The sequence below is a fragment of the Bufo gargarizans genome, chromosome 4 (assembly GCF_014858855.1).
Source record: "Bufo gargarizans isolate SCDJY-AF-19 chromosome 4, ASM1485885v1, whole genome shotgun sequence".
NCBI lineage: Eukaryota > Metazoa > Chordata > Amphibia > Anura > Bufonidae > Bufo > Bufo gargarizans.
Window position 1 is genome coordinate 523,053,917 of NC_058083.1, and position 12,540 is coordinate 523,066,456.

At 44.5% G+C, this 12,540-nt stretch overlaps 1 protein-coding gene across 2 annotated transcripts in view; it reads left to right on the forward strand.

Moving 5' to 3' along the window:
- GALNT14 (polypeptide N-acetylgalactosaminyltransferase 14) overlaps positions 1-12,540 on the forward strand; it is a 417,279-nt gene that overhangs the window by 263,718 nt on the left and 141,021 nt on the right. For both annotated transcript variants that reach the window (XM_044292046.1, XM_044292047.1), the window contains exon 3: positions 10,593-10,691. In XM_044292046.1, the coding sequence (XP_044147981.1) occupies positions 10,593-10,691 (99 nt within the window). The remainder of the gene's footprint in view (positions 1-10,592; positions 10,692-12,540) is intronic.

A 12,540-nucleotide genomic window follows, 5' to 3' on the forward strand; every position in this document is an offset into this window, starting at 1 on the left:
GAGAGACGACGGCCCTAGGTATATGTCCCTCTTAGGTGCACGCCCTTGCTGAGCACGTTCGGAGTAGATTTCTGGCATTTCTAGAGAGACGACGGCCCTAGGTATATGTCCCTCTTAGGTGCACGCCCTTGCTGAGCACGTTCGGAGTTGATTTCAGGCATTTCTAGAGAGACGACGGCCCTAGGTATATGTCCCTCTTAGGTGCACCCCCTGGCTGGCCACGTTCGGAGTAGATATCAGGCATTTGTAGAGAGATGCCGGCCCTGGCCCTGGGTATACGTCCCTCTTAGGTGTACGCCCTTGCTGGGCACGTTCGGAGTGGATTTCAGGCATTTCTAGAGAGACGACGGCCCTGCCCCTGGGTATACGTCCCTCTTAGGTGTACGCCCTTGCTGAGCACGTTCGGAGTAGATTTCAGGCATTTCTAGAGAGACGACGGCCCTGGGTATATGTCCCTCTTAGGTGCACCCCCTTGCTGAGCACGTTCAGAGTTGATTTCAGGCATTTGTAGAGAGACGACGGCCCTGGGTATATGTCCCTCTTAGGAGCACCCCCTGGCTGGGCACGTTCGGAGTAGATTTCAGGCATTTGTAGAGAGATGCCAGCCCTGGCCCTGGGTATACGTCCCTCTTAGGTGTACGCCCTTGCTGGGCACGTTCGGAGTGGATTTCAGGCATTTCTACAGAGACGACGGCCCTAGCCCTGGGTATATGTCCCTCTTAGGTGTACGCCCTTGCTGAGCACGTTCGGAGTAGATTTCAGGCATTTCTAGAGAGACGACGGCCCTGGGTATATGTCCCTCTTAGGTGTACGCCCTTGCTGAGCACGTTCAGAGTTGATTTCAGGCATTTCTAGAGAGACGACGACCCTGGGTATATGTCCCTCTTAGGTGCACCCCCTTGCTGGGCTCGTTCGGAGTAGATTTCAGGCATTTGTAGAGAGACGCCGGCCCTGGCCCTGGGTATTTGTCCCTCTTAGGTGTACGCCCTTGCTGAGCACGTTCAGAGTTGATTTCAGGCATTTCTAGAGAGACGCCGGCCCTGGCCCTGGGTATATGTCCCTCTTAGGTGTACGCCCTTTGCTGAGCACGTTCGGAGTAGATTTCTGGCGTTTCTAGAGAGACGACGACCGTGGGTATATGTCCCTCTTAGGTGCACCCCCTTGCTGGGCACGTTCGGAGTAGATTTCAGGCATTTGTAGAGAGACGCCGGCCCTGGCCCTGGGTATTTGTCCCTCTTAGGTGTACGCCCTTGCTGAGCACGTTCAGAGTTGATTTCAGGCATTTCTAGAGAGATGCCGGCCCTGGCCCTGGGTATATGTCCCTCTTAGGTGTACGCCCTTGCTGAGCACGTTCGGAGTAGATTTCTGGCGTTTCTAGAGAGACGACGGCCCTGGGTATATGTCCCTCTTAGGTGCACCCCCTTGCTGGGCACGCTCGGAACGGATTTCAGGCATTTCTAGAGAGACGACGGCCCTGGGCCTGGGTATACGTCCCTCTTAGGTGTACGCCCTTGCTGAGCACGTTCGGAGTAGATTTCAGGCATTTCTAGAGATACAGGTTGTTTTTTTTAGTTCTATGCTTTAATATTTTCCTGATGCATTTAATTAATAAACATTACATCAATTAAAACACTTTTCTAACATGTGACCTGTAAATTGAACACTGGGGGAAAAGCCAATTTAAATCCAAAGACTTCAGTCAGCACCGTTTCCCCTGTCCCGTGAGAAATTACTGTGGAATTTAAAATGTGCCATTAACCAAGAGAAAAAAAAAGATGGAAATCACTGAAACAGCATTTTACTGCGCAAGTGAATTCTCGTGTATTCCGCTGTATACGGCGCGACCTAGTTTAATATCATCCGGTAATCACTGGCGGTGTTGAGCCTCGGACCCAGCGCGCCGCCCATCAATATTAGATGCTGTTAATTAAAGATTGGAATATGTTATATTACTCAGGTGTAATCTTACAAAGTAGCAAAAATACAACGGCAGTCTCCCCGCTGCAGGGGGCGCTGCCGACGATCTGGCGCTCAAAGCTACTGTCTTTCACTATTTTTCAAAGTTTGGCGGTAGCAGCATACTATAACACTGTTATTTAGGCAGCTGTATAGAAGTGTTATTTGGCCACCGTGTGGCGCTGTTATTTATACGCCGCATACATAACAGATATAGCACGTGTTGAGGAATGGCCAGCATGCTACCCTATAGCACACCATGCCTAGTGAGGCAGTTCTAACACAAAGTGCACAGTATGATGGCCACGTGCCACTTGTAATAAATATGGGCCTATATGTTCAGATCTTGGACCATAATTTGCAGAGGTTCTGCCATCACTTGCTAATGGATGAGGTTCTGACCTGTGGGACCCCCAGAGATGACTAGAATGAAGGAGTCCCATTTGAATAGTCGCCGCCTCGTCACTCTCTAACAGGCATTGAGAAAATACCAAAGGGGCCTTGCTTTTCTCAACTTCCTATCCGGATTCGGCATGTCCTTCTGACATTGTTCTGCTTCCTGCTGCTTTCTACTTCCGGTCCCAGTTGGACATGCTGTTTCCACACTGCTCTGGTCTCTGCTACTCTCTAATTCCTCTCCCGATTCAACAATTCAGCCAGTAATGGACCTCAGCAGTGACCCACCTCAGCCAGTGAGCAGTTCTTTCTCTGCAGTTCTGATGTGTGGAGGAAGTGGAGTAACTAGTGGTTGTGCACGGGCAGCAGTCACATCCAGGTTCTGGTACCTGACGGAGCCCATAGGTTCTATAGTTTCCTGTTATTAACCACTTCAGAATCCAGTCACATTTACATCCATATGTGTGATTGATACCAGCCGCTTCTCTGCTGCATTCGAATCAGCTGCTGCCTTTTTAGGTGTACTGGCCCTTTAAGCCTGATGAATTTCTAATTCCTCAATAATGTTGTTGTGGCCGTGCTGACGCGTTTCACATTGATTTAATGAGCTGTAATATATCTGTTAATTCACCGTCCGATAATGATATCACTCTTTTGCTGGCGACACATAATCTCGCTGTAATGTTGTCATCGTTGGCCGCGTTTCAGCGTCTCACACTATATTTAATGTGCGGGAGCTGGAATCTTAATTTCTTTTAAAAACTCCTTCCAAGAGCCACTTCATCTTCATTACCCGACAAAGGTGTCACATAGCAAGAGGCAGTAAAAAAAAATCCGCCAACCGATAAAGAAAACCGTTATACCACACAGCAATCGCTTACATGTGACCGACCAACAGCGACATGTGCTAAAGTATACTGAGGGGTTAAAGGGAGGAAAATGAGGATTACACTTCCCGAAATCTCTGTATATCACATAACAGACCCCGAGTTTATAATTATGTGACACCAGCATTTCCCATGCTATATTAAGGAAGGAGTAAATGGGTGAGGGGAGGTGTACACAATACACATCTCAGCTGCTGCAGAACCTCATAATACACACATCAGCTGCTGCTGAACCTCATAATACACCCCTCAGCTGCTGCAGAACCTCATATTACACACCTCAGCTGCTGCAGGACATCATAATACACACCTCAGCTGCTGCAGAACCCCATAATACACCCCTCAGCTGCTGCAGAACATCATAATACACACCTCATCTGCTGCAGAACATCATAATACACACCTCAGCTGCTGCAGAACCTCATAATACACCCCTCAGCTGCTGCAGAACCTCATAATACACACCTCAGCTGCTGCAGAACCTCATAATACACATCTCCGCTGCTGCAGAACCTCATAATACACACCTCAGCTGCTGCAGAACCTCATAATACACACCTCAGCTGCTGCAGAACCTCATAATACACCCCTCAGCTGCTGCAGAACCTCATAATACACCCCTCAGCTGCTGCAGAACCTCATAATACACATCTTAGCTGCTGCAGAACCTTATAATACACCCCTCAGCTGCTGCAGAACCTCATAATACACACCTCATCTGCTGCAGAACCTCATAATACACACCTCAGCTGCTGCAGAACCTCATAATACACACCTCAGCTGCAGCAGAACATCATAATACACACCTCAGCTGCTGCAGAACCTCATAATACACACCTCAGCTGCTGCAGAACCTCATAATACACACCTCAGCTGCTGCAGAACCTCATAATACACACCTCATCTGCTGCAGAACCTTATAATACACACTTCAGCTGCTGCAGAACCTCATAATACACCCCTCAGCTGCTGCAGAACCTCATAATACACATCTCCGCTGCTGCAGAACCTCATAATACACCCCTCAGCTGCTGCAGAACCTCATAATACACACCTCAGCTGCTGCAGAACCTCATAATACACCCCTCAGCTGCTGCAGAACCTCATAATACACATCTTAGCTGCTGCAGAACCTTATAATACACCCCTCAGCTGCTGCAGAACCTCATAATACACACCTCATCTGCTGCAGAACCTCATAATACACACCTCAGCTGCTGCAGAACCTCATAATACACCCCTCAGCTGCTGCAGAACCTCATAATACACCCCTCAGCTGCTGCAGAACCTCATAATACACACCTCAGCTGCTGCAGAACCTCATAATACACACCTCAGCTGCTGCAGAACCTCATAATACACACCTCAGCTGCTGCAGAACCTTATAATACACACTTCAGCTGCTGCAGAACCTCATAATACACCCCTCAGCTGCTGCAGAACCTCATAATACACACCTCCGCTGCTGCAGAACCTCATAATACACACCTCAGCTGCTGCAGAACCTCATAATACACACCTCAGCTGCTGCAGAACCTCATAATACACCCCTCAGCTGCTGCAGAACCTCATAATACACCCCTCAGCTGCTGCAGAACCTCATAATACACATCTTAGCTGCTGCAGAACCTTATAATACACCCCTCAGCTGCTGCAGAACCTCATAATACACACCTCATCTGCTGCAGAACCTCATAATACACACCTCAGCTGCTGCAGAACATCATAATACATACCTTAGCTGCTGCAGAACCTCATAATACACCCCTCAGCTGCTGCAGGACATCATAATACATACCTTAGCTGCTGCAGAACCTCATAATACACACCTAAGCTGCTGCAGAACCTCCTTATACATACCTTAGCTGCTGCAGAACCTCATAATACACCCCTCAGCTGCTGCAGGACATCATAATACACACCTCAGCTGCTGCATAACCTCATAATACATCCCTTAGCTGCTGCAGAACATCATAATACACACCTCAGCTGCTGCAGAACCTCATAATACACCCCTCAGCTGCTGCAGAACCTCATGCTACACACCTCAGCTGCTGAGCAGGCAAAAGTTGCAGATTCGGCCGCAAATCGCCTTTGCGACCGAATCAGCGACAGATATACCCCGGACAGTGATGAGACTCCGCCAGATGCTGTGTAATCGCCATCGCCCTTTACCGGTATTATTGACCGGATCCATTAAAGCGTGATTAATAAGCCGCTGTTTCTGAGAAGTCGCGGCTTTTTTCTGCAGAGAATAAAATCTTTCCAGAAGTTACTTTTGTGCAAAGAGATTAATTTCGCTTCTGCATAAACCGTCTTTGATGTGACGGGAGGAATTCATGAGCTGAAACTACAAAGGCTGAAAAGGACTTTGATGGTTTATACAAGATCCTGAGCCATGGACGACATCTCGCCGGCAAATCTGCGCAAATTGTCTTACAACCGTTCAGATGTCATTAGGGTTTCGCATTTCGCTTCTCAACATAAAATCCTGGAGGGATTGCGGCTGTAGATGAGGGTGCGGATGCCTCTCATCACCTGCCCGTGAGGCACAGACGACTCCGCCACCGCCCGCTATCGCATATGTCAGTCATGGTTAGCCGCTCTGCTTCTACTTCTCCCCTGTTTACATTGCAATATACTAATACAGTTGTGTGCAAAAGTAAGTGCACCCCTTGTCACATGCATAGGGAGACTACAGAAACATAAAAGTGGAATAAAATATAAATAATAAAACAATAGAAACTTTTACTAAGTTAAAGCTTTTGTGAAAAAAGTAAGAGCGCCCCTTGTCATATACATACAGATAATATCAATGTTGGAAATATCAAAGGTAATACAAAAACGGTAATATTTCATAAATATATTTAAAAATAATATATATATATTTTTTTAAGTTCGGGCACCTCTACGTCTAGCAATTAGAAAAACGTGGCTGCTTTCTTCCAGCAACAGCGCCACACTAATCTGCAGGTTGTGTCGGGTATTGCAGCTCCATTTACTGGAATGAATGGAGTTTTGATGAATAATAGTAATAATTGGAGCTGAGCTGCAATACCAGATACAACCTGTGGATAAGAGTGGCGCTGTTTTTTTTTAAAAAAGGCACGTTTTTCTGATCCTGGACAGCCCATCTCACATATATTGGTGGCCTATCACCTGTGGGACCAGCACCTACTGTATCTCTAGAACGGAGCCTGCAAAGTGAAGGAGAGCGGGCCGAGCGAGGTGCATGTGCGGCTCCCCTCCATTCATTTCTATGGACCTGCCAAAAATAGTAGAGCGACGCCCTTGGCTGCTTTTGGAAGTCCCATAGAAATGAATGGAGGCAGCCGCGAATGCGCGGTCCATTCTCCTTCACTTTGCAGGCTCCGTTCTAGAGATAGGTGCGGGTCCCAGAGGTGATATTCCACCGATGTAGGAGATGGGCCAACCCGTTGGCCATAACTTTTGATCTTCCTCTTGGTGATGATTAGGGTTGAGCGAATCGAAGTATACGAAGTGGACTTCAATCCGAATTTCAGGGAAAATTCAATTCACTGCGAAGCCGAATTTCTCAATTTTCTCTGAAATGGCGGTAAAAATAATCATACTCACCTCATCCATTTGAGCGAGAAGAGGCCACCGCGGCAATCTTGATTGAAGATCCCGCGGACGAAATTGACATCACACACCACCCGAGATTTTGCGCAGTGTCTTCAATCAAGATGGCCGTTGCGGCCTCTTCGCGCTCAAATAGATCAGGTGAGTATTTATTTAATTATTTTTAACTGATTAACCCCTGAAAGCCCTAATTTTTTATCTCAGATGCCGCAATCAACAATGAACGCGCCACCTGAGGGGTTCAATGACTGGGGGCGGCGCAATCGCCTTTCCACGTCATTGCGCCCACTACTTACAAAGAAATTTGCCACAAAGTAGCCGAATAAAATTTTGGGAAACTTCGCTCATCACCAGTGAGGATTTATTTTTTCGCAGGACTGGTTGTAATAATATTTAGCGGGATTCACGTTGTTTATTTATTAATCTTCAGTATTTTTTGGGCGGGGATGGAAAAAAACGACTCTGACATTTTTTGTGCCACTTGCCGTGCAGTATGAATAAAGTTCTTTTTTTTAATGAGTTGTTGCAACTGCAGCGAAATCGAACTCTTAAGGCTCGTTCACACGAACGTGCGCTGCCCGTTGCCGTATTGCGGACCGCGTTTGTGGATCCGCAATACACGGGCACCGTTCCGTGTGCATTCACTTTAATGGGTCCGCAAATCCGGAGATGCAGAACGGAACACTACGGAAGCACTACGGAATGCTTTCTGGGGTTCCGTACCGCAAAAAGATAGAGAAATTACTCTATCTTTTTGCGGATTGGAAGGATCGTGGACCCATTCAAGTGAATCTGCGATTCCCATGTGGCTGCCCCATGAGCGGTGCCCATGCATTGCAGACCGGTCGTGTGAACAAGCCCTTATTGTTGCTTTTCTTTTGTTAGGTTTTCTTAGTAGAATTTTTACCTTTTCTTTTGGTCCCACTCGGGGACTTGAACATGAGATCATCTGATCTCTTATAGAATCCATGATCTCACTGACGTGTATCAGGCCTGTCCTCGGGCTTTCCCTCAGGCCTGGAGGCTGGTGGTTTTTCCTGACATATTGACATGTCCTGTTTTGCTGTTATGGAGTTTATTGATTAACTTTTATTATCATGATTATTATTATTGTTTTCTGCTGAGGGGATTTGAGAAAAAAAAACTATTTGCCATTGCTTTTTGGATTTTTATTTTGTTTTATATGTAGTACATTCGTTTTTATGCAGTGTAAATGCTGTATGTAACTTTGCTCTGCATTATTCTATTTTATGATTTCAAGCTCAATATGTCTATTAAAAATGGGTCATTGTCAGTTTTAAAAAAATATATATATATTTTAAATAGTTTTTTATCCCCATGCTTTTAATTTTTGTTTTTATTTTGGCTTTTTTTTCTTTTTTACTTTGGCAAATTTGTTTTGTTTACACTTTGCAATTTTTTTTTTATTTCTAAAACCTATCACTTTGGCAGGGTTTTTTTTTTTTTTTTTTACTTTGCCCAGTTTTTTTGTTTGGAAGTTCACATTTTTTCCTTTTTTTTTCAGTCTGGCAGTTTATTTTATTTTTTTCGTTTTTTACTTTGTTAGTCTTTTTAGTTTAGTTTGGCAGGGTTTTTTTTACATGCTTTTTCAGCTTTTTTATTTTGTTTTTACATTTCTTTCTCTTTTTCTCTGATTACTTGTGTAATACACTGTAACACTTCATAACCCTGACAGTCTATTAGGCTTTCCCTAGTGGTCATATACAGTAGTAGTGGCAGGCCTGAGGGGTTATCCTGTGTTTGTCCCTGACATGAGCGTTGAATGTACAGAACCTAATGTAGAAAAAATGTAGAAAAATCTACTTAACAGATCATTAACAAGCAGTGTTTCTCTGAAAACCAATATATTTGTTAGGCCCCCGACTGCTGCAGTAACTGCTCAGCTCCCTGTGATCGTATTGCAGGGACGTTGATCATCCACCAGAGGGAGCCGTCTCTCCTTGTCGGAGCTCTTCATCGTCAGGGCATGATTCTTGCACCACTGACGCTAATAGCAGCTGTGACTGGACTTGCCCTTTAAATGTTCATCTTCAGTAGTAAAAAGTCTCCTGTTTCCTATCACATTAGACCCAAGGTCTTAATTAATTTCAACCTTTACATTTTCTCATCCTTTGCCCCTCAGTAGTGTCTTATTATCATAACTGATGACATTTCGGGGACTCATTGACGTCTTCATCCGAAATGTCACAATTTAACACTTTTTAGTGAGACTGGCTATAAGATCTGCGGAGAAACAGCAAAAATTACAACATTTAAGTGCTGTACAGTATGTCGCCATTGTCCTGGGTGAAATCTGCAATCCCACAGACTTTCCTATAAATGCCGCAGTACACCGGCGTACATACCTACTGTAGGGCTGACTAGCCCCAAACCCCATCTCCATTATAGAATATACACACATTATGCTTCAGGGTCAACATTCACTGTTCATTCATTTCAATTATACCTGCAGAAGAATCATCGTTTTTATTTTGTGATAAATTATATAATTCTGTCTACTTGCAGTCACCTCTAGGGGGAGCTAAGTGCATATGGATTCATGCAACTGGTATTGACCTCAGTGAGGGCTGTGTACATCTCGGGGCAGAGATATCATCCATGTGGTGTCTGCAGATAGACAGTATTTGTCTTGGCAAGCAGGGGAAGCAGTCATATGCCATAGCTCTATAGTGGGGATGTAACTACTGCTGGTGTATTACATTTATTAAGAGCCTGTCCATTAGTCCAGGATATAAAAAAAAAAAACTGCTCCACCGGTTATATGTGATGTTACCTCCTAGCCACATGCATTCAATAGCGGTGAACTACAATACTAAGCACAATGAATGTGAATACCATTCTGGAGCATAATACAGGATGTAACTCAGGATCAGTACAGGATAAGTAATGTAATGTATGTACACAGTGACTCCACCAGCAGACTAGTGAGTGCAGCTCTGGGGTATAATACAGGATGTAATGCAGGATCAGTACAGGATAAGTAATGTATGTACACAGTGACTCCACCAGCAGAATAGTGAGTGCAGCTCTGGAGTATAATGCAGGATGTAACTCAGGATCAGTACAGGATAAGTAATGTAATGTATGTACACAGTGACTCCACCAGCAGAATAGGGAGTGCAGCTCTGGAGTATAATACAGGATGTAACTCAGGATCAGTACAGGATAAGTAATGTAATGTATGTACACAGTGACTCCACCAGCAGAATAGTGAGTGCAGCTCTGGAGTATAATACAGGATGTAACTCAGGATCAGTACAGGATAAGTAATGTAATGTATGTACACAGTGACTGCACCAGCAGAATAGTGAGTGCAGCTCTGGAGTATAATACAGGATGTAACTCAGGATCAGTACAGGATAAGTAATGTAATGTATGTACACAGTGACTGCACCAGCAGAATAGTGAGTGCAGCTCTGGAGTATAATACAGGATGTAACTCAGGATCAGTACAGGATAAGTAATGTAATGTATGTACACAGTGACTGCACCAGCAGAATAGTGAGTGCAGCTCTGGAGTATAATACAGGATGTAACTCAGGATCAGTACAGGATAAGTAATGTAATATGTACAAAATGACTCAACTTTTATCTAAACTGAAATATTGGGTTCACCCTTTATTATTAAAAGATGTGAAGAAATCTGAGAACCTTCTGACTGTTGTATAAATGGATTTTTTTTTTCTATTTTGATGGATCTTCTTATTTGGTAATTGCTCTGTTTTTCAGATGTACTGAGCTGCACTACCCATCAAATCTTCCACCTACGAGTATCATTATTACCTTTCACAATGAGGCTCGATCCACACTTCTGAGAACGATTAGGAGGTAAGATAAATCCTGTGACAGGAGTGTGTCATTCGTTCACACATGGTGTGCACTGTAAATTCTAATCACATTGTTTCTTCTGCGGTGACATTGCAGGTTATCATCTGAAATGCCACTAATTAAAACACTCACCGGAACAGCCAAAAAGCTGCTCTGAGATGACAGTCGGGTTGAAGGTTGCAGCGATTCATGAAAGGAGTTGCTGACATTTCCTATTGAGCTGTCTCATTTTATACTCAGGAATTCTTCAACAATTAGCAAAAGATGAGAACAAAAATCAATATAAATAGAAGCGTCTCCGGAGAGAAATACCCAAATCTCCAAGAAGTAAACAAAATTTAAGTTTAAATAGTTTCTTATTCTAAATGCAGAATCTCATTATCTGTCTTGAAATAAGGCTTAATATTGTGCACAAAAATAAACTTTGGCAACAGGGTTCATGCCTAGGCCATCCCGGACGAGCCCCCAAAAAAGAGTAATATTTTATTTATTTTTCTCACTTACATAGCGCTGACATATTCCGCAGCACTTTACAGACTTATTCGCTGTCTCCATTGGATTTCACAATCTAATCCCCCAACTAGTATGTATTTTGAGTGTTGGAGGAAACCAGAGTACCTGGAGGAAAGCCACACAAACAGGGAGAACATACAGCAGATCTGAACCTAGGACACCAGCACTGCAATGCTAACCACTTAGCTACCGGCCCACGTACTGATATTGACCATCAGGTGTTGTAAGTTGTATGCGACGCAGGTTAGAAAAACATATACTTGGTCTGTACAATGTTTAGGTAGGTGGTATGTGTCACATCCATATGATGTCACCACCCAAGGTTACCCAGCAGAACATTTCCCAGAGCATCACACTGCTTCCACTGACTTGTCTTCTTTCCATAGTGCATCCTGGTGCCATCTCTTCTCCAGGTAGGCACATAGACCCAACCATTCAACAGGCCAGGCTTCCTTCTTCCATTGCCCCTTTGTCCAGTTTGGACACTCACATGCCCATTGTAGTACTTCCAGTGTTGAGGAGTCATCATGGGCATTTTTTATAGTAAAATGTTATTTCCTATGCATCCCTGCACCTTGTTAGCAATTAGCTTTACAGTAGCTATTCTGTTGAATTGGACTAGAAGGGGCAATCTCACTCCTCACAGATACCAATGAGCCTTTAGCTCCCTTGAGTCTTTTGCCAGTTTGCTTGTCCTTCGTCAGACCACTTTTAGTAGGTACTATCCACTACGTTCTGGGAACCCACAGCAAGACCAGCTGTTTTGGAGATGCCCTGACCCCAGTCATCTACGCATTACAATTTGGCCCTTCTCACAGTTGCTCAGATCCTTGCACTTGCCCATTTTCATGCCATCTATCTGTCTATCTATCTATCTCATATCACTTGCTGTGTAAATGATCTGTCACGGATGGTGTTGCAGAAAGCTGGAACTTATAACTAAACATCCAACTGGCTTGATCCCAAACTAAGGAGCATATGGGTGAGCCCTATAAAACCCCTAGAGCTGTTCCTGACTGCTATGCCCATGCAAAGGTCTTTATGGTAGACGATTTCATGCCACGTACCTAATGCTGTGTGACACCTGAAAACCCTATAATAGTGAGGGGACATGACCACCGGCTCCCTGCACCTAATACGGACGGAGTCAGGGTCACCTAGAATCAAGCCAGCAAAGAAACACAAATAAAGGAAAAAGACTTATCTGAGTAATCAGCAGCCGCAGCCTCCAGCAGTGAACATCTCACCCAGGAAGTAGTATAAACCGCAAAGTGAGGCAGTATGGGAGGGAATATAAAGGGAGACAATTAGTGTAAATAGGTGACAGCTGGGAGAA